The sequence below is a fragment of the Corvus brachyrhynchos genome, unplaced genomic scaffold (genome assembly GCF_000691975.1).
Source record: "Corvus brachyrhynchos isolate BGI_N302 unplaced genomic scaffold, ASM69197v1 scaffold8, whole genome shotgun sequence".
NCBI classification, from domain to species: Eukaryota; Metazoa; Chordata; class Aves; order Passeriformes; family Corvidae; genus Corvus; species Corvus brachyrhynchos.
Genome location: NW_008240031.1, coordinates 1754327 through 1777257, shown reverse-complemented (window position 1 = coordinate 1777257; position 22931 = coordinate 1754327). Strand labels below are relative to the sequence as shown.

The 22931-nt window shown below is 39.5% G+C and overlaps 1 protein-coding gene across 5 annotated transcripts in view; it reads right to left on the bottom strand.

Moving 5' to 3' along the window:
* The window catches only part of SMAD2 (SMAD family member 2), a 49852-nt gene that overhangs the window by 8141 nt on the left and 18780 nt on the right, over window positions 1-22931 (bottom strand). For 2 of the 5 annotated variants that reach the window (XM_008640920.2, XM_017743714.1), the window contains 7 exons: window positions 8830-8919; window positions 7498-7691; window positions 6878-7012; window positions 3271-3345; window positions 2286-2348; window positions 1649-1702; window positions 364-576 (listed from right to left, as the gene is read on the bottom strand). In XM_008640920.2, the coding sequence (XP_008639142.1) occupies window positions 364-576; window positions 1649-1702; window positions 2286-2348; window positions 3271-3345; window positions 6878-7012; window positions 7498-7691; window positions 8830-8919 (824 nt within the window). The remainder of the gene's footprint in view (window positions 1-363; window positions 577-1648; window positions 1703-2285; window positions 2349-3270; window positions 3346-6877; window positions 7013-7497; window positions 7692-8829; window positions 8920-22931) is intronic. The other 3 variants (XM_008640922.2, XM_008640921.2, XM_017743713.1) reach the window with 3 other exon arrangements.

Sequence of the window (22931 nt, the reverse complement as noted above, 5' to 3'; positions counted from 1 at the left end):
CCTGTGCTGCTCTCAGGGTGGCAGCTGTGTGACTGCTGCTGCCACCAGCTTAGGGGCTACTGAGTGAGGAAAGGCAGCTCCTTTCAGCTCCAGACATCACTACATCTCTTCCCAATTTAAACTGGCTTCAGTGGCAGAGGATGCCACATTTCTCCCTAATTTCAGAAGCAGTGACTCTGTCTTTCCACTTCTGTTCTCAGCCAGAGAGACCAAACTATCCTTGACAAGCCCTGAGATACAATATAAGGCTGATGGCTGGCTGCACAAGGGTGAAAGGAACCCAACACACATCCTACCTGGATCACTCCAGATAATTTAACCAACAAAATGAAATTAAATAGTTAAAAGATCAGAGATCTTTACCTATATGTCGCCTTGTCATTTCCACTGTAGCATTTCTGTTTACATTGGAAAGCAGACCTAGACAAAATCGTTCTGAATTTGATGGATCTGTAAAGCCATCTACAGTCAGGGAAGGCTGAGATGCATGGAAGGTTTCTCCCACTCTTTGATTCAATTCATAATATGCTATTGAACACCAAAACGCAGGCTCCGAGTAAGTAACTGGTTGCAAGTCTAAAAAAAAAATTTTAAAAACCAAGCTTAACACAGATTTTGAGGCTGAATGTAGATCGATCTACCCTGCTATTTGTCTCTCCCAGAAATGAAAGCAGTAGTCTCCTCAAACTACTTAAACTATATTTTGCTTGCTGTCCTTTTTACCTACTTCAGTAAACAGAATGGAATTCAATCTTCCACACAAAGGAAGGAGGAGGGGAAGAAGGGGTGATCTAATCTGACCACAGCTCATTTAGTTCAGTACTTGCATTTTGCTCGGCAAAATGATTAAGCTAATGGTGCTCTGAGCGCCAGACGTTGAGACATTCCTGTTGCATTTTCTATAGCTTGCAAACATTCTGGCAGCATTAAAGATTAAACTATCAAACACTGAACAACAAAAAGGGGAAAAAAAAAATGAAAATCACATTCTTTTGTATTACACTATCTCTTTAGATAAAGGTACTTCTAAGATATTTCATTGTCCCCTGCTGGAGTGCAGTATCTTCCCAGTGTATCTCCAGTCTTTTCTTCACTGCTTCCCCTTTTTACCTACCCTAATTACTTACTCAGCGTTCTGAACAGCATTTTCCTGTCACATCCTGTCACCATTCCTTAAACAAACCCATGGCAATCTGATCTTCCTGAGGCACTTACACAGACACACAGCAATGGCACCGGATCAAAGCAGGTGGGCTACTAATGTGGGAGCAACAACTGTGTTGTGGTTATAGGTGAAACAGTACATGAGAAGAGCAGCAGAGCACACACACAAGGGAGACAGCAAGTCTAGCCAGCATTATGGACAGGCAAACATCCTTTAAGCTATTTATTTTATAAATGCAATTCTTGCACACACAAAAATATCACCCCTTCTCTTTGCTAGGAGCTCAACAGGTACAGAAACACAGTAATTGTTAACAAGTGATTAACCCAGCCCCATCATACTTAACATCAGGAAGCCAACCCAACAGTCACCTCTTAATATAGCCCTTAATTTCTTACAGTGCATTTTCACTTTTAAAGTAATTACATACATAATGAAGTGTCACCACACATAGAGAAATAATTGTAAGTATTTCCAGCTTACCCAGGCTATGATTAACTGGAGAGAGAGTACTAGGAGACAGCTCTGCCGGAGATCCTGTTGAAGCAAGACAGACAGGTTTCAGAGCAAATGGTTTTCATTATTTCAGATCAGTAGGCATAACCATTATCTAAATCAGGTTTACATTTAAGTTTTTCAGAGTAAGAAACCTCAGTTTTCTGGAATATCACACACTTACTCTGAATTAGGATTTCATTCAATTTTCCAGACTTCTGAGAACCCACCCCTCCTCATAAAGACTCAATTAACTTAGCATTGTATTTGGTAGAACTCTCACTTCGTGCACACTCTTTAACATTATTTATGCACTTATCCAGTGAGAAGGTAGTGTCTTCCCAAATTCAGTGAAAAAGCAGGTAAGAAAGAGAGGATGAGAGAAGACATATCTGTTCTCAAAGGAGAAAGTTTATCTTGAGAAAGACCTTCCAGTATCTGAAGGGAGCCTTCAAGAAAGTTGGAAAGGGACTGTTTACAAGAGTAGGTGGTGACAGGACAAGAGGGAAAGGCTTCAAACTGAAAGAGGAGAAATTTAGATTAGATATTGGGAAAAAAAATCTTTATGCTGAGGATGGTGAGGCCCTGGTACAGGTTTCCCAGAGAAGCTGTGGCTGCCCCATACCTGGAAGTGTCCAAGGCCAGGCTGGACAGGGCTTGGAGCAACATGGGGTAGTGCAAGGTGTCCCTGGTGGAAAGAGAGGGTCTCTAAGGTACCTTTTATCCCAAACCATTCTGTAATTTACGATTCTATGATCTCCAGAAAAGAGCAAGCTAGATTTCCTCATTTGAGGAAATAATTCTTTCCCAGAAGGAGGATTAAAAACTCAGAAAAACATGAACCCTACAATACAATTTGCATACAAAGCAGCAAAATACAGACTTTCACAGAAACATTCCTACAGTGACTGCTGATGTCAGGCTGTTTTAATTAAGGTATTTATTGTCACGTAAGTGGGAAAATATTCCAGTTCTTACAGAAACTGGTGCAGCTGATTCCAACTTACTGAAAATGGTTGCTAACATTAGCTAACCAAGCACACTCATGTCTGCCAACACTCAGCAGGAGGTTCTTACCCAGCACATTAACTGTGCTTTGTCCAAGTCTAAGGTCAACCACATTATCTAGAAACTCTTACATACAAAGGCACAAATGCTGCTACTTTTGCCATAGAACCTTCCATGCAAGAATTAATGGCAGAAGTGGTAAGTTTGTCAATTAGAGACAGGTTCTCAGAACACAGATTGTCTGTAACTTGTTTAGGCCAACAGACATTTTGCTTCAATGAACCTGTTTACTGGGGAATGGTTGAAAACAATTAGCTATTAAAATCTATTTTAAGGCTTTCTGGTGAAGTCTTAATTAGACTTGTATACTTCTGTTACGAAACAAATGTAATACACTTAATATGTCACAGAATGTTTTAAAAGCATTTCTCTGGCAAAAAATTGTTTTGTTCATTAAGGACTGAAAGGGGTATTTTAAGCAGAAAACACCAGGTTTTACAGAGGAAAACTGTGACCATCTTTTGGGCTGAATTCATGCCCCTATGCAGAGGAATCACAGCTAGTAATCCAAAGCCTGGAAAGTAATGAAAAATAAATGTTACCTGTATCCATGCTTTGGTTCAGCTGCTGGTCACTTGTTTCTCCATCTTCACTGATATATCCTGGAGGAGGTGTTTCTATTAAAAAAAGAAAAATCCACCGATTTGTAGAATGACTGGGAAAACTTCTGTAAGATTTAACTCTTGCGCATTTTGCCATCACATCTTCATGAGCTCTGTAACACCTGAACACTGAATCAGAATGTCATTTTGCTGTCTCTTTTTTCTTCAAGTAGGACTTCAAACACATTACCTGCCTTGTTGGTATGTAAAATGTATCTTCACTTGTATGTCACTCAACTGCTCAAATGTGTTATATAATTACCAGAATCCTTGTTTGTTCCATTTAAGACAAGATACTGTCACTACAATGAGTAATAATTTTGCAATTGTGATCAACAGCTTTCATATTTAGTATTTAGTAGAATTACAAATCAAGAAAACCATCCGGTGACTTCCACAAAAAAATGTGAGCTGTCTTTATGTAGGATAACCATCAGATCAGATACCCTCCCACACTTTATTGAAGTTGTTAAATTTAAAGGTTATTTTTCAGTTCAGTCCCCAAACATGTATTTCTTCAATACCCAACTGCTGATTTGACTCATTTGTAACTATATTAATTTAGAACATTGCACAAGTTCTATTATTACTACTACTAATACTTCTAAACTCTATTAAAACTACCATTAATTCTTTTAACTAGCTTTCTTTAAAGACAGAATTTCACAGACTGAAGTAAACTCAGTACCAACTTTGAAGTGTTCTGATACCAGAAACTGTGTCTAATTCCTCAGAAATATCTTCAAAACCCAGGAGAGTATGTATGTACATCTTCTCCATTCAAAATGTTCTTTGTAATCCAGATAACGAGTTAACCAACTGCCTTTCAGGAAATAATTTTCTTTGAACTGGGAAAATGTCTTTTCCTACATATTAAAGGCAGAACCTGCATTTCTTTAGTGAAAGTGTTTGAAGCTAACTATCTCTACAATCACTTTAGAATTGTCCCTGAAACTTCCAGGGATTAAACACCTTTAATTACATTATTACCAAACAGCAGAAATTTAAAGATAAAGCCTTTTTGCTTAAGAAATAAAATAAAATTATAACAAACATCATGTCTGAGATGTACTGCAATATCATGAGATCAGAAGGAAATTAGTGAGAGGAAACTAGATTAAGGCAGTTGATTAAATTAAAATGAACTGAGAGAATTTTATCTTTGATTCATCCTGTGTGCTAAATATAGATGTGACAAAATTCAAGTGAGAATTTAAAAGGACAATTAAGGGAAATCTTCACTAGTACGAAATACGATAACAAAAATCATACCCATTTTGAAGATTTTTACAGCATTCATTGTGATAAAAGGGACTCCACCCTTCTCCAAATCATTTGCTATAGTTAAGCCCACAGCTGTGGCAAAAAGTCAATACACATTTCCAATCCAGCCCATGACTCCTGTTTCCAGCTGCTAATCTAGGCTCTTTGGCACGGATTATTTTCCTTGTCTAGCCTCTGCCTGAGCAGGGAAGATTTACTCCACCTAGTACTATTAATAGTTTAGGGTCAGAGGTTGAGCACCACACAGCTGGAAATGAACACTCAGGTAGGGTACTAAGAATCTGTAGTAGAGCCTGAGCACTGCCAGAAGCGTGGACGATGCAGCTCAGCCCATCCAGAACCTGAACTGGAACATGCAGCTCCCAAAGGCCATCCTGCACCTTTCATGATCACCAAGCTCTCTTGCAGATCAGGTACTGAGACAGGACTGGGGTGCAAATACCAGATGTGAGCCTGCCCTACAGCTAAAGAAAATGGTTCTCTGAAGAAGGCTGTCAAGGAAATAAGGCTTATCAGAGCCCAGCCAAGTGTTCCGGATTAAGTCAGCAAGGTCAAATAAAGTAAGATACCACGATAGGAGCAAAAGGAGGGTGTCAGTGACAAAGAGAAGGAGGTGTAGTTACCTGTGATGCCTTCTCCTGGTCTTAAAATCAGGAGTCAAACACAGTTAGAAGGGGAAAAGGGATTTTACCTTGGTATTTATTTTAAGGATCCTTAGGTGCACTATGTCCAGGTCAAATGCACATCCCCAAAAGATCTGGTATAACGCTATAGGTCTTACTAATTAGCATATCTATCAAAAATTCCCCAATGAGAAGCTTGAATGAGCCCCCCCCCCCCCCCGGAACCTTACCCCTGGCGGGTTCTTCTTAGTTTACAGCATGTGCTCTGGAGAGGACCTTGGGGTCTGGGGCACACTAACCCCTACCTACAAAGCCTCTAAAGTGTTTAGTCTCTCAGCTTGACAAACAAGTCCAAGAATGTAGGCAAAAAGCACTAGGAATACAGAAGCTGTAAAAAGGTATAACAGGGGTATAAAAGAAAAGGCAAAAATCTTCATGGCATCACCTGCATAAACATGTGAAGATCATGTGAATTCCTACAATCACCCTGAGCAAACTTCCTGGAAATAACTACTTTAGCTCATTTCCATAGCACTGGATTTGCGAAAGGTGGCTTTCCAGTAAGTTGTTTGCAATTGTTATCAAAACCCTTCAGTTTCAGTCAAAAAAGTACACACAAGAAATCAACACCAACTTCTAGCACTTTAAATTGCTCTATAAAGGTGGCAACACATGTGGCCAAAATTAAACAGAAAGGTCTAATTAATTGATTGTCTAATGCCATTTCAATTCTTGGATATATTTAAAGAAAACACAAGCAACATTCTGCTTAACACCTGTAGGTACAATTTTTACATTGCACATATTTGAGTTCTGGGGCAGTCATCTCATTCTTTCAGAGATTCCAGATGTGAATTTTCAGCTTATTTGTAACATGAATGAATGTATTAAACATTTATGAGCAAACTTCAGCTTTACTTGGTTTTACACTCCAGGCAACTTCCTGAAGAGATACGAACAGGAAGCTGGGGCAGGAAACAAAGGTCACTGATTTTATGTTTCAATGAGGGTTAACAAGGTTTTGGGTGCAGCAGATTAGCATTGGTGTTTGTTCTGGGGTGGAAAAAGGGCCAAAGAGGGGGAGGAGAAATTCTTTAATAGTTCAATATTGTTAGGTTGTTCTTTCATACCAAAAAGACAAAACTGTATGCACACAATAGTAACAAAAAGCTAAAGCAGACCATTACTGATGTGAACTACAGATCAAGACACTTTTTAAGTCACTGCTTTGCAACTTAAAGGTTTTCTCCACATATTACATATGATGAGATCGAGCATCAGTTAATTACTCAACCTGCAATGCACAGCATTTGGCAACCCCTGTATGTTTGTGGAAGAGGCTTAAAGCATAAGGTGAAGATCTACTTTGCACTTATTAGCATTCTGAATCTTAAATAAGCTAATGAAACCAAGTAAGCTATTGTGAAATGACAGCAATATGGTTTCACACAGGATCATGTTCTGCAAACAACAGTGTTTAGGTATTTCCATTGGAATTAATACACAAAATCAACTAAATCTAATTTACTGGTGTGTATTTCAGTTAATTTGATCACTTACAAGGATGAAATGACCATCTTTGTTCCAGTGGCACAACGTGAGAACACACTGTCTACAGGCTGTGGGAGTTCAGAAAATACCTGGTATGTAATTGCTCTGTGGTTCAATCCCAGCTGGAAAGTTAGTGTTCTCAGGAATGGAATGAGTATAGTCATCCAGAGGCGGCAGCTCCGTTAGGATCTCAGTGTGGCGCGGCACAAGCACAGGAGGCAAGACTGGAAAAGTAAAATTCAAAAAAGCACTGGTAGTCAAAATACACTACTCTGTGAGCTAAAGGGAAGAAAACAAATCTAAAAGACCTAACAGTTTCGTCAGATGTTTTGACATTTTCTGGAACTCAGCACTGCTAATACTACATTTGCACAGTTAGTTACTGGAAGAGATGGGATTCCTGAGGTGCCTTAAGTAATACTATTCCACATTAGCAAAGGTAAATCAACTTTTTTGTCCTATTCAGTCTGAAATGCACCTGGCCAGCTGGAAACTGCTAGCAGTCTTGGAAGTGTTTATATAAACAAATCTGTAAGAATTTTTCAGTAACTTTACTATTAAAAACTTTCAGGGATATGATCTCAAAACTGTATCTCTAAGAATCTTGCACTTCTATCAAGAGGACCTTTCTCTTATTTTTCATTTAAAACACTATGCTGAACAAGCACACACAGATGCTGCAACAGAAAGTCGGAAGCAGTCCTCCTACCTGGTGTCTCCACTCTCTGGTAGTGGTAAGGGTTTACACATACTTCATCCTTTTTAAGATTAAAAGCATATTCACAGTTTTCAATTGCCTTAAGTTCATGGTGGCTGTGGAGGTCTGGCCAGCGCCACAGGCGGCAGTAAATGACATGTGGCAATCCCTTGCGGTGAGACACCTGCAGACGGCCATCGAGAGATCTGCAGGGGAAAGATGTTGAGAAGCGTTTACAGACTGCGTGCCGCCTCGGTCACTCGAGCAACAGAGCACACACACGGCTAGTTCATTTTTAGAATTCAGTGCATTGACTCTGCTAGTGACATTTACACTCTAGTTAAAAGGCTTCAAATGCAATGAAAATGATAGTATCAAGCAATGACAACTTATTTTTGAGCTGCTCCAATTATTGCCAGTGAATTTAGAGTTCATTAAAAGCCACTTACATCCAACCAAGTATTTAGAATGATTGCTTCATATACTTTTTTTTAAATGCAGAAGACAGTTGTTAAAAATAAAATCACACACTTAATGGACCCTTCCACTGCTAAAGGCACCTCAAGGCTTTGCTGTGGCATGGATGCTTTATGGTTTTAAGCATAAGAATTCCCACAGGACTGCAAATAAGCCTATAAGCAGTCAGCTGCCCAAGTGATCCACATGGCAGTATAACGGTAATGCAAAAAAACATGAATGCACATCTTGTAAGGGCTGTACAGTTTATCTTCTTCACTTCATCTGCCTTGCTACCAGCTGAAAACGTTTTGCTAGTTTTAAGACAGACTGCATATGCTTACACAAATGCAGATGTTTATGATTGTTATGGGATGGGAGACAAACCTCAATACACAAATCAAGTAATGTGACATGAAAAAATAAAGACCCTGTTTAGAATTTGCCCACCATTAACTACTAAAGAATTTACAAACAATTCATTAGTAGCTCGTATCTGAGCCAATTAGCAAGATTTAACAGAAAGCTTGTGGCATACAAAGCAGTTTAAACACTTTGTAAGATTAGGTCTAAAGAATTACGTTTTCCAACTTTGTTAATATTAATACCAAATCATGTTAGAGCTTGCATTTAACAAGTCTTCCCATTCTTTCAATAGCACTGGCATGAAAAAGGAGTAATTGTAGAATTAAGAGTTTCATTGGTCAAAACATCAGCTGTGAACACACTGATTCCTACATTGGCAAGGAAATACTTCAAAATGCTGCACCATGAGAGGCCTAGGAATCATTTTAGTCTATTTTACAGCTAAAGCATCCCATTACAGACCCTCCAAAGCCAATCCCTCCCACAAGATTTTTATGATGCGAGAGAGGGCAGAATATTCACCTGGTTTGTTCAGAGAAGCTGTAAAGGCCTGTTGTATCCCACTGATCTATCGTGTTTGGTGTACTCAGTCCCCAAATTTCAGAGCAAGTGCTGTGCATAAATTGAAAACAAAAACAAAAAATTGATATGAATATGGAACATGGTTATTCAAAACACCATGATGTCAAACATGGAAAAATGTACAGAATACTTCCTTTCACATAGAAGATAGAGCACTGTTAGACTGGCATTTAAACTGACATCTCATGCTATATTTTCTATATGAAGGAGGCTATCAAAATGGAACAAGTGATTCAAGGTAAATGATAAATGTTTTTAAAGGTGAACAAGTTCTCCGGTTTTAAATAATTGATACAGTTGCAATGTTCCTTAAAACACGCAAAACTTCCTCAGCCTAGTTCTTTATAAAATTCAATTTTAAAAGGTAGTTTCTGGGTTGTTTTTTTCTTCTTTTTTTTTTTTCTTTTTTTTTTTTTTTTTTGTTTTTGTTTGTTTCTAAACATAAACTGCCCTAAGACTTGAAACAAAGGCCATGTGTATCCAAAACGGAACATCACAATCTAAAGTTCAAGTACCACCACTTCAGCATTAATCTCATTTTCCATTCACGCACTAATTTGTTGCTATTCCAAAAAACAAAAAATTCAGACACTGAAGAAGTCACATTATAGGTGATACTTCACTGTTTTCTGTACTCTCCTTGATTAAACAGCTAAATATTCTTTCACACAGTATATGAAACATAGAACGTTTAACACAGTTTTACAGTGTAGTACTTTGAGATTCAACTACAGAGTAACAATTTTAATTGCTAAATCAAGCAGGAGAAAAGGAAAGACAACTGTGTCTTTACCAAACTGGTTCAAGGAGAAGATCACGACAACAAAGATAAAGGAATAGTCAGTCATAGACACAAACTAAAGCAGAGGAACATTTAAACAAAGCAAGAAAACAACATAGGATTGTAAAGAGGCAGCAGACTTTCAGAGGCATAAATGAAGCTCAGTTCTATAACATACTTGCTCAGTGACCACTGAAAACAGACAGTTTATTTTATAGAAGTAACATACAACTAAACCTCACACCTCAGAAATGAAGAGAATTTGATTCACAAGAAACTTGAATCTCTGCTTCCTAATTATGCAGCCTGAAGCTTGGCTGGCTGCTACATTACCTTTAAAATTAACAGGCTTGAAAAATTTGCAAAAGGAAGAGCCCAAGATCACCAAACTTCTGATTTTAAATATAAGTGCTATGACTGAAATCTAAATTACCAAGTTTAGCCAATACACTCAAGTTTGGATTGAGTGCTTCAGAAAAGAAAAGTGAGGTTGGTGTTTTTATTTCTCTTCATTACACAGGGAAAATTCATTAGCATTGCAAAACAAAAGAGCAGACAGCACAGCACTGGACTTTAAACCACTTTCAGGGCTGACAACCACCTCAACTCCACAGTGAGTTCTAATAAAACCGAAGTGTTGGCTACTGGTGAAGGGAATGAATGCATCTTGCTCCATTCTTGCCTCTACCACACACCTCATTTCTAATGCCATCCCAGGGAGGCTGAAATGTCCATGCCAATGAGAAGTAACCCAAATCAATAAACTGACTATTGACCGAACAAATACGGCTGAAAATACATGTCTTGAGTTACTTTTCAGGCAGATCTCTTCTATTCACTGTAGTTATACGAGCACTACAAAGGAGAAGTGAGAATGTAATTGTGGGTGGCAATGGCCTGCATTTATCACAAATAAATATGTTAAATAAAATGCAGCCTTTTGATATTTTACTGATTATAGACACAAGTAAAATAGTAAAATCTTGTACTAGATGACTTTGCTTAGTAGAGAGCAGCAGAGAGCCAGAGATGAAGGCCCATTCTCTGGCATAGATCCAGCTCTTCACAAAAGCCAACCATCCTGAACAAGTTGCATCCATGTCGGACACAAGCAGCATCACAGCTCTCCAGAACGAGTGGACAAAGAGGGATCCTGCCCATAGCTGCATCAGCAGAGCCTGTAGCCTCTCTTTTCCACGTTCCTAAGATGTTGAAAGAACAGTGGGCCACCAGAAGCTTTGCAAGGATTGAAGTAGTTGCCCTGAAGACACACGGGCAGCCTGTGGGACACCAGGGAGCATCTCTGCACTGTACTGTGTCCTTAAATATGCATCACTACTGCTGGTAAGACAGATCATCCTGTACATGCAATTAGAAGAACAATCAGCAGACACAAAGCCTGCTGCTGCATATTAATTGACATAGTGAGCTCTGACAGCTCGCTACCTTTGAGCAATGGATCTTTCATACAAAGCAGTGCTCCAAAGCTGACACTGTCACACAGATTACATGTTCCCAAAACTGTGGGGTGCATCACTGGTGTAAGCATGACAGGCCATGCATTTGGTTCACAAGGCTTTTAAGACAGCACATGCAGAAGTAAAATTGACAAAACACAACGAACAGGAACAGTATTTTATATTGCTAACCTCTTCTCTCTATAAATATTCAAACTATCAAAGCTGACAGCATATTCCACAACCTACAGAAAGACAAACAGTATCATGAAGCAGACTGTGTGACAGAGCCACAGCTTGGAATGAAGCTCGAAACACCATGGAGGAAGGACAGGCCAGGAGGCACAGAAAAGTGATCAGTTAGAGCAGCAAAACTGCTCCAATAGTCATTGGTTTACACGACATGTTATCTTCTGGGACGCGTATCTGCTTAGAGCTGGGATTAGTATCAGTGTTTTACTGGCTCATCTACACTAGGACTATACTTAAACTCCAATAATGCACAATCAAACACAGAAGAGCCTGCAGGAAATCATTTTATATGATCAATCAAGTCGGCTCAACAAAGCTTTTACTGTTTGCTGAAAGAAATATCCAAAGAAATAAAGAGGTTTCTCCACTTCCCGCTGACATAAAAGATCCATTGCCTACAAGGTGCAAGAACATCCCCTCACCACGTCACCCAGGCAATAAATCAAGACACTTAATATTCACACACACGCGCACCAGATCAAAATAAAATTCCTCACAACCCTAAAAGCCATACTTCATACACAGTACTTCCATGAAAGGCCACAGTACTTTCATTCATACACAAGCCATTGCCTGACAGAGGCAATGTCTACTCATCCCTGAGAGGTAGCACTGGAAAGGTGATTGAATTCTGAAAGTTTTTTTAACCACCACTAAAACCATCTGAAAGTAGGACAGAGGTACAGATTTTTAGTAGTGCAGAATTACTGCCTCAAAATAAACAGAGATCACTCACTCCTAAATCTACCTTTCTGAAGCATCCAAAATCCCATCCAATGTGAACAGCCCTTTCCATGCCTTAGTCCCTAAAGATTTCAGGGGAATCAAGGACTAACATCTGTACTCTTAAGTCAAGCCTTGTCTGGAAGTATTTCCAGGCCCTGGAACATGATCATGTAGGCTAGAAAGCAGCTAGGACATTCCCCAGCATTAGGCCATGCCAATTACTGTTCTCCCACACAATTCCAGGTCTGTGAGCCGCACACCATCAGGACCCACTCACACTGGGCAGTTCAGATGCAGCTCCCCTGCTCTACTAGCTAAGGGTTGAAGAGTATGGTCAAGGCAGTTTTGAGCCAGTTGGACGTGGTGCCTGGAATGTTCCCAGGCACATCTAATTTATTAGGAGGGAGGCAGCCAAGACATATCACCATTTCACCTTCAGTAAGCACTCCAGCTGAAGCCTGGAAGCACACTTCAGGCTTTGTATTTTACCAGACAAGGGGGTTTGGTTTTGAACTCACTGTACACTATCACTGGTAAGCCATCATTGTTTTCAAAATACAATTTGGCTTCTGTGTCCAAGCTGTACCTAAATCTTTCCTGTGCAGACAATAAACTCCAAAACACAAGCTCAAAGCTAATGTATTTCCTCTCTCCTGAGTGGACACTTTCATTCCGAAGAGCATTTTCACTGCTGTTCTCAAAACAATTTGTTGACAGAGATGTCAACATCTGGTCAACAATACAAAAGCTAGTTTTTTATCTTTTCAACACTTTTCAACATTAGCTCAGAATAGCAGATCCCCATGTTCTGCGGCCTCTAGCATGCCCTGCTTGAACAGTAGATTGTTACTTTTGCAGATCCCACAAGTGAGTGAATTCATTAGAAGGGACTTCAGGGATATAAAGCACCAATTTGGCTCAGTGTCCCAGATGATTTGGAGGTCTAACAAGAGAAAACTATTTCCTAGAGAAAGGAGAAATGCTGAAAATAAACCTGGAAGGAGTAAGAACTATTCTTTGAGACCCAGGTACTTTTAGGGAAAAGTCCAAATCTAGCAGGTATCTGGTTAAGCTGCTACACACTAAACCTGGGACAACGGGGGTTTGGGACTGATCAGGGCACTGATGTGGTGAAGAAAGGATCAGACAAGGTAATACATGGTGGAATCAAAGCTACTTCTGTCAGAGTCTTTCCCTGAAAGGAAAGGGCTGTAAGAGCTGGTGTTTCAACTTGACTTTTTATCTGCTTATAAGGAGCAGCATCTCAGATGATACTGTGCAATTCTGGCAAGAAGAATCTTTAATGTGGCTATCAGCATGCAACAGTACACAGTACGCCTTCACTTCTTCCATTTCATCATTTCCTTTAACAGGAAAATCTGAGTTCCAAAAAACCTGTACTCTGGGCAAGAAATTACCTACACAGCAATGAGCTGTAGCAATGCTTCACAATTTTCAGACAAAATGCCAAAACTGACTGTCTTTATTCAGTAAGACAGAAAAAACTGACATACACAAGAAAAATGTGGACACAGGAAAACCCCAACTATTAAAGATAACCTGAAAGTATTTGTATTGCCTTATCTGCATTACATGGATGATGTTCCCAGTCATTATTCCACTACCTTAGTGAAATAACATTTAACTGTAACTCTACTACAAAAACTGGACTATCAAATCCTGGTGCAAATACAGATAAATTATTGATCTGCCCATGAAAAATGAACATGGACAAACAGTTGGTGCTACACTCATGAGTAAGAAATAAAATTGTTTTAATGTAATGTATCTCTACCAGAGGAATAATATTCCTATCAAAATCCATACCAACAGCAAAAAAAAAAAACCCTACATGAATGAAATAGTTTAAAGAAACACACTGTAGTGATCTTCTTGAGTACAAAAATACACACAGACATCATATCAACAGAAACACGCCGCCCAAAAACAAGTTCTTGTATTTGATATGATTAGGTGGCAAAGGACACTGCAGGAGAAGGCTGAACAGGGTAAGATGACCTGTGACAGCACAACCTCATCTCAGTGAATACAGAAAGACATTTGCATCTTGGCTTGCGGCAGTAGTAACTCTAAACTAGAAACATCAGTAGCTAGAGATGTATATACACAGACCAATCCACAATCCCCTCACTGATGTCCAGATGCCAACTATTAAAGCCTTTTGGTACTCAGCATAGGCTGCTTAATTAGGATCAGTTTCTAAACGCAGTTAAACGCCAGATGTACTCATTTGCAGATCCAAGCAAGTATGTGCAAGTACTGTCCAGATATTCATGGCCACAGCATCAACAAGCTGGCATCTACACGTGGCACTGCACATCCTCCAAGACATCCCTGTGCTTTCCCCAAGTGCATTTGCAAAGTAGGAGATACAACCAGGGATAAAGGTGGTCAGTCTTGTCAATAATACTCATTTTTTCAGAGATGCTGTTTATGTGAGGCTATAGCTGAAAAACCAGAAGCCAGCAGAGCTTTAAACAGTATCCTGTGTGCACCAAAACTATTACACACTGTGCTTGGGCTGCAAGCAATTATTATTACCAATTTTTGCTGAGGAACAGAATCAACAAATAACTATCCTACCACTATTTACAGTGTTGGAAATGCTGTGTGCTCAAGGTACTTTTTGTACTAAATGAAGTGCTTTCAACAAGTAAAACATCAGATGAAAGTAGGCAGAACCACTTCAGAAACCCTATAAAGAAGTTGTTAAATATTGCCACAATTCATATATAACTGCAGTTATATATTTTTCTTCAAAGTCTTGCAAGGTGGAACAGCTCTAAAGGAGCTAGAAGGCACTGCATTCAGTCGACAGCCTCCTCTTCACCTGAAGTGGTAGCACTAGAAATATGACAAATAAAACCTGAAATGCAAATAGCATGGGGTAGTCAAAGCCCACATTATAAAGAAAACATTATAGAAATGGTCTTGGACATTTAATTTGCTTATTTGTGAAGTACTACACTGAGTCTCTAAGATCCTTCCTGAATCTCTCACATCTCTCAGAATCTGCAGCCACTAACAAGTCTGCCAAGTTCATGTTGAAGGCAGTCTTCTCCATTTGCCTTTCTCCTCCATCTTAATCATGAGCCTTTCTCCCCTGAATCTGATTTGTCTGCCCTTACATTTTCTGAGACATTTGTAGTGCTGGAGCTGTGGCTGACATGAAAAATAATTTCAGCAATCTGTGACAGTACTCCACTTATCTCTTTTAAAATGTGAGATGAGAATCAAAGTCAGTTTTCCAATTCTAGAATTCTCATGCAAAGTCTTCCCTATAGAAGTGAGCCTGACGCTGGTTTTCACTCTGTTTTTACTCAAAGACTAAACAAGAAAAAACACAACAACAGGAACATAAAAATGATCAGGTTTTCCCTTGAATCAGAGAAGTTACTTATACAAGCACGCAAGCACCTTTACACCAGCCTAACATTTACTACACTTAAAACTTTGACTGTTATTTTGTCAAGGAGGCAGAAAAGAGGCAGAAAATTTGCTTCAGGAGCTAAATCAAGCCATCCAAACTGGAGTTAGAGCAGTAAGAAATGGCCACTAGACTTATGGAATCCCATTTTCTCTTAACAAATGGGCAAATGCCAGTGCTGTAGCATTGTTCATGGCTGCTTCTGTAAAGTTGACCTGAGAAAACAGGTTGAAGTATGCAAACTCAAGATCTGTATCTTGTATACTGTTTTAAAAAAAAAAAATCCATCTTGCTATGTAAGATCTTCAATCCAAGACTTCAGAACAATACACTGAGCAGGAAACCAAAGCAGGAACACCACAACACTGAGTTAGCCTCCAATTTCTCACTGGTGTAGCTACACTGAAGCTGCACTCCTGCGAATACACTCCCATTACACTCCACTGACGCTATCTTTGAGAAAAGGACCAGTGAATTGATGTACAGAAGAACAGAATTCTCCCTCTCATACCAGTTATCTTCTTCCTGATGCAACTGAGATTCAAGAACAGCTAAGGAGATATATCAAGCCTTTGGAGGTAGTTCAGAGAGGGTCTCAAAGTCTCCAGTAATAGGAAAAACTGAATTGAATGGCTTAGGTGTAACAAAGATGAAACTAAGTCAGCAATTAAAAAAGTTCACTGGCTTACATACAGTATTGTATTCAGCACAGACAGTTCCTACCAAATCTGCCTGATCATGGTTTCCTTAATTCTGGGTTTCAAATGAAAATATGTGTAGCTGCTTTTATATTCGGATTTGATAGTCCTTTCTATACACTGACAATTAGCACTTTTTCCCTATTACAGCCTAAAATGCCAACAAACCAGAGGAGCAATGCTAACTGTATTACCTGTCTTTCCAAACAGCACCTCAGCTAGCTGTATAGCCTGAACAAACACACTCTAAAATGCAGTTTGATCGACCTAAGTGTCTCAACTACTGAAATGGATGTTGCTTATGTTTCTTTTCCCCATGCTGGGGGTGACAGGGGAAAGGTTACTTGCACTATGCTCACTTAGGAAAGACTAAAACAACCTGCAAAAAGGACATTATTGATAAGCTCCTTTAATGAGATCTCTACCATACTCCTCCTTCGAATCATTTTGCATCCCTGCAGAACTGATCAATGTTTTCACTTGCATCTCCAGCATCCCATCTTACAGTGACATAATGTCATCTGCTCACTAAGTGTACAGAACCAGGCATACACATTCATCAAATGGAATGACTCAAAGCTACAGCAGTTCATTCCTGTTTCATTATCTTGCAACAGAAAACGTAAAGATTCAGTATGAAATGTAATTCAGTATGAAATACTGATTTCTCTTCCAATCACCTGCTAGAGGGATGAGCTAGTAAGTTAACAAAAGTCAAATAAAAACCACAGGTATGAATTCTTCCTGAAAATTATTTACACTGCTCTGTGGTGGCACTCGACTTTAAGAGAAGCTGGACAAAGGTTCTTCCATTGAGACCATTCTGTGGTAGACCCTGGGGTAGAAAAGCAGACCCCCGAAAAAGTTCTGTTAAAGGGCAGTATTAGCAACCAGAGTAAATGAAAATTTACACATATTTACACATAACTATAGGTGGATAGGTAGTTTGCCACCAGAATCCCCCATTCTTCAAAGGGGAAACAGAGCCTGGCAAGTCTACGAAAAGGATATTAAGTAACGTCTTAAAAAGCCCTGGACTGAATATTCTTGCAGAACTGAAAGTATAGATTTCTCTCTCAGTATAAATTCAACAAAACAAGAGTAAAAGTGTGAGCTGGGCACTGAGCTCCTACAACTAGGAATGCTTCCTCAAGTGTCTCTAACCCCTCAGATTTACTTATTTAAGTAACTGGCCTTACACAGTTACTAAAAAAAAGAAAAAAAAAATTGTTTGCCTTCCGCCCCAGAATCCAAAAGCAGACCTTTATGCTTCAAGCAGAAGACAGAGATTACTTGCTGAAAACTGTAACTGCACCTTATTTCCCTGCCTCCCTCCACCCCACATACACATTCAGGACACACTACAGCCAAGAAAAAACATTTATGTATGTGCATATTTAGTGGAATATAAATCAGGAACCATTACACAACCTCTCACCTTTCAGAATGCTTTGACAAATAAAGTTTACATAGAATTTTATAAAGTATATTCAAAACCATTACATCAAATACAAAATGCAGCATCTGAACTGAGGAAAATGACTTAATAACCTTCCTCATAAATGGATGTATGCTAAAAAAATTAACACATCAAAATAGCCAGAAAAGCAGGAGGCACAGGATGCAATTAACCTCTCTAACACTGTGGGAAAAGAAAAAAGTCATTCAATGACTCCCATTTACTTCAGATTAAAACTTCAAGGATGTCCACAGGGGACACAAAAGTGGAACATGATGTACAAAAGATACTGTTAGAGCCCAGCATGTGAGCTGCCCAGTGTTTGTTTCAGGGCCAGTAGCTAGTTTTCTCTAGCTCTGCTGAGTGCCAGGCCAACAAGTGATCTTGATGAACACTCAAGGCTCCTGCTGCCTTTTCTAAAGGCACACTTCTTCCTGGTCACATATGCAACAAAGTGCCTACACAGGAAAAATACAGATATAAGGCTCTTCAAAGCACTTTATCATCCTCCCTTCTCCCAAATCCTGACATGCTAGCCCAGTGCTGTTAGACAGAATAAAGCAGCTGACAAAAATCACTGCTACCTTTATTTTTCTCTCAATGCTAGGAGATCCTGGAAGGATAGCACCTCAAAGTTCAAGAGCAATTTTCCCAGGATACCATGGAAACCAAGCAGAAGTAAAATATTTCTTTCTTTTTTCATTATCCATATGGTCTGTTCAAACGCAGATCTGATCAAGGAGTCTCTACCCGGCGTTCAAAGGCAGGTGGGGAGTAGAGCCTGAAAACTTCTAAATGGCAAGGTCAAGCAGCACAGAGGTGGTGTCAGGGCTCAGAAATAAAAGGTATGCAATGCAGCTCAGCCTTCTTCAAGACTCAGCAGGGACTTGGCCACAAGTCTTATGCTCAAAGACCAAGGATGTGGCGCATCCAAAAGCAGCCCACAGAAATCATGAGCTAACAGCTTTGCTGGGAAACTTGCCCTGCAGTTCCCTACTCTCCACCAAACACCACAGCTTTCAGCAGCTCAGCATCTCACAAACACTGAAGCAGTCTAACCGGAGGTAAGAAGAACCTAAGCACAGAAAAACTGCCCCCAATCACATATTCAAAAACAGCCATCAAAACTAATGACTCCTAGATGCCCTGTATCTAGTGAAGATGACAAGCGTGCAACAGCATTCACAATGGCAACTCCCTAAAGACTAACCAAGGGGTGGAGGGAACCCAACGAAAAAAGCAAAAACAACAACAATAAAGAAAAACCTATTACCGTGTGAATCCAACAAGCTCTGAGGACAGGGATGTTTATGCTTTAAGACGGCATTCTTGAAATGGTAACTTTGAATTCCTACACTGCTTTCGTTACACTGTTATATTCAATAAAGGTTTTCTAACTGCTGCAGTTTCTCATCTTTAGAAACTTAAACTACTCTATGATAATATCAGGCAGCGGGTTGAGATGACACTCAGTGCATTTTCACAGGTTAATGCTATTTCTTTACAGCTAATTCTTTACAGACCTGAAACTCAGAAATATCAAAGGACAAAGTACCTGTACATGAAGACCTATCCAAGACAATAGTGGCTGATATATTCACAACAAATTGGTTTGTTAACAGCAAGCAAATCTCACAGAAGATCATACTTTCAACAGACATTAAAAAATGACCTTTATCTCAAGTTCTCTAACCACTATTAGTCACAGTAGGGGTGGTGAAAGCTTCCCCCACAAGCTAACAGGTACAGCTATCAAGCAAGGGCCAAGTCAAGTAATTTTTCTCGAGTAGTCCGTCATCCTCCAAGAGGGTGAGTGGCTGATGCTACCACTTGCGTGGGCTGTTTTGCAACTGATGGACAGCTGAGAAAACATGAGATGTTTTGATTAACCTTCCCAAACTACTGTGTATTCGGGGTAGTGAGGGGGAGAGATTAGCTCTGCAAGATATTTCCCTTGTCCACAGTCCTCAAAAAGTACGTTAACTTGGCAAAAAGATTACTCCTAGAACAACAGTTACAGGATCTTTTAATACATTATTTCAAACTGAACTTTCCTCTGGACAACCCCTATGAATTACACACCCATCTTGAGAAACCCAAGAAGAAAAACAGAGGTTATATGTTATGAAGTGCTCAATGCAAGGAGGCCACCACAATCCCTGCTGCATTCCAAGCCATGCACACCTGGAAGACATCTGGTGAAGCAGAGAATACACTGACCTTGATCCACATCCCAAACAACAGACTGTCTTTAAGAAAACTTTAAGAAACACCAACTATTATATAGCTAAAGCATAAATGTTTCCTATAAGGAATTTTAAATGAACGCTTAGAGAACGCTTCCCCAAGCAACACACTATGGCAGAGAACCAAATGATACTTGTGACATCACTGTTTGCCAACAAAAATACAAAATTATGCCTGAAAATAACATCACCCACACTGACAATGCCCTTATTAAAGACAATTCACAGCTAGCAAGGAAGCCATAAAAAGCCTTGAAGAGTTGAATTGTTCAGATAGAAGCAAGCAGTATTTTATTTCTAAAATGCACTTTGCATCTTTGCTTAGATATTATATTACATTATATGCTTCTGATAAGGCAAAATCAAGAAAGTAATAGCAAAGGTGCCTAACTAGAGGTCTCTACTCTCCTCAGGCCCAGAAGAGAAGATGGGACCCCACAGCAGATACTATAACCAGAATACTGGAATATGCAGGAGACACCTCTAGAATAAGAATCGAAGCTACTTCCTGAGCTTTGCTGACTAGAGCTTAGGCAGAAAGGATGTGTTAACACCTTGGCCAAGTCCTGAAGTCTTCACCACCTTGCTAATGATCCACAACCCACAAAATGCATCTGAAGACTGTGCCCACAAGTCCTCTTGCCTTACATCCAATTGCTTAACAGGTAAAGCACCTTCCCAGGACATCCAACAGTTTCTTTTCCTCACTCCACCTACCAGAAGTCAGCCCTGATCTACCACCACCTGCCCTCTGCTGAGGTGCCAGTTGCTCTGCTCTCTCTCTCTCTCTCTGTCCTATGGCAGCCAAAAAGATGGGATTTTCAAAGGCTCAAAGAACATTAACATTGAACTTAACAACTACATGGATTTTTCTCTAAGGACAGCTGCTTAAATCCTTCTTGGAATCTCTGTGGTTGTTGGCCAAAACGATGAGGGGTTCCCAGAGGATCAAAAAACACATCAGCACTCAACTCCAGTAAAAGTGTCTTCCCATCAGTGAACAGAATTACAGAATTTTTTAAATGACTGCCATTAATACAGCTTGCACTAGGTAGAGCCCTCCTGCTTTCCTCCCACATTCATCTAATTGAGACATAACAGTGGACAGCAAAGCATTAATTTTTGGGTACTAACTCTGTTTAGACAAGGCATCAGACTGCAAGACAGGTACATGGGACAAACAGAACATTAGACATTCAAAATTAAAATGCAGAAGAACTGAAAAAGCATTTTTGTTATTAGTTTTGTGGAATTTATGGGTAGGGACACATTTGAATTCCTTTCCCTGGTATGGCTGTTGAATTTATATTCAAGTTCCCCTCACTGTAGCAGAAGGGGATATTTATGACATAAAGAGAGTAAAGAATTATCAATGAGCTTGGGTGACTGGACGCTGTGCTGCTGTAGGCTTATGCAAACACAGCAAGGTTCAGAAGCCACTCCTGAAAAATGTAGTTGGAGTCCATGAGATGAACATTTGAATAATCTATTAAAGAGACAAGACTTTTTCAGCCAAACACCTGAGTCAAAAACCATTTCAAACATGACTTGTGTCATAAAGCTGCAAGATTCCACATCAGATGGTATAAGCCTTTCTTCATGTTACCTTCAAAACTACAGCATGAGTTGAAATTATTTCAAGTATCAGAGGAACTCAACCTGAAGCCTTCCACAAAACTAAGGAAAACTAAAGACCAGTTCTGGGAGGTAACTCACTAATTTAACTAAACAGTAACTCTGAAATTCTGGCATTTAAGCAAAACTGAGTATGCTTCATTTGCACTGGGCTTTTCTCTATCCAGTACTCAAGAAAAGAACAAAGGAAGTACCCAAAAAAGGGGTCTGTTTACCTACAATTATGAGCAGAGATTCTAAGTGAAAATTTTCAACTCTTGTTCTAAAACTGGCTTGTACATTTTGTAATGGAAAGTGACAGTTTGGAGGATCTTTCCTGCACAAACGCTGAAGTCAGATTACTGTGCAGCGCTTGTTCAAGGGGATTTCCCCAACCTCATTGTTCTTCTGCCAATTTTAAAGCATATGCAGCGAGATGTGAAGTTACTACAGCTCCCGATTGTTCTCTTGTATCCTGCCAGTCAGCCTCAAACAATGCAGTGTGACAGAAGCCAAAGAAAGCTGTTCATGATGAGACTATGGCACTTCACACAGTAAATTTTAGAAGCTTTCCACCAATCAGCAGTGCAACTGAGTCAGTGGAAAAAAAAAAAAGCAAACGCCAAGCAGTAAACAAGACATGGGAAATTACTTTTATTAAATTAGCAGGTGTACATTACAAGCAGGATTAAATCAGTAGGGAGCCTATTAACAAGCTATTTGTGTTCAAAGCTGCAGCAGTAGAGGAACTCCAGTATCTTGTTTAGCCTATAAATTTTTCCTAGGCTAATAGCCTGAGCTACATATTTGGGAAGTTTTTCCTGTAAAATTGGGCGGGTTGTCATAAAACAGTCACACTAGTAAAAACAGCACTGAGGCGTTTTGTTACAGTACCAAGAAAATTAAAATGGCTGACTTCTACAGAAGAATATAATGAGGAGAGGAATCTTCATCAAACTGAATAGCTGGCCAGATACAAAGGCACAAGTTACCACAGCAAGCTATGGAATAGTTCAGCATTGACTGGGGCTGGGTAAAGACTAATTCCTTTATTGGAGAGAAAAAATAACAACTATTTACAAGATAATTTTGGGGACAGTATTGACAATAAAGCACAGTCAACGTATTTTTTTGGAGTGACTAACACATCGTCTTAATGACAGCACGACCTGACTGTCAAGATGCAGGTATTACTCTTCCTAGTCAGAGCTTTCTACCAGAACCTACTGTGCAGGTAAGTTGCTAAAGTAACACAAGTAGCCCCAGTATCAGTTGTTAACCTGATAATTAACTGCATATTTAAAAAAAAAAAAAAAAAAAAAAAAATAAAGCAACCTTTAACACCTCTTTTTTTTCAAGAC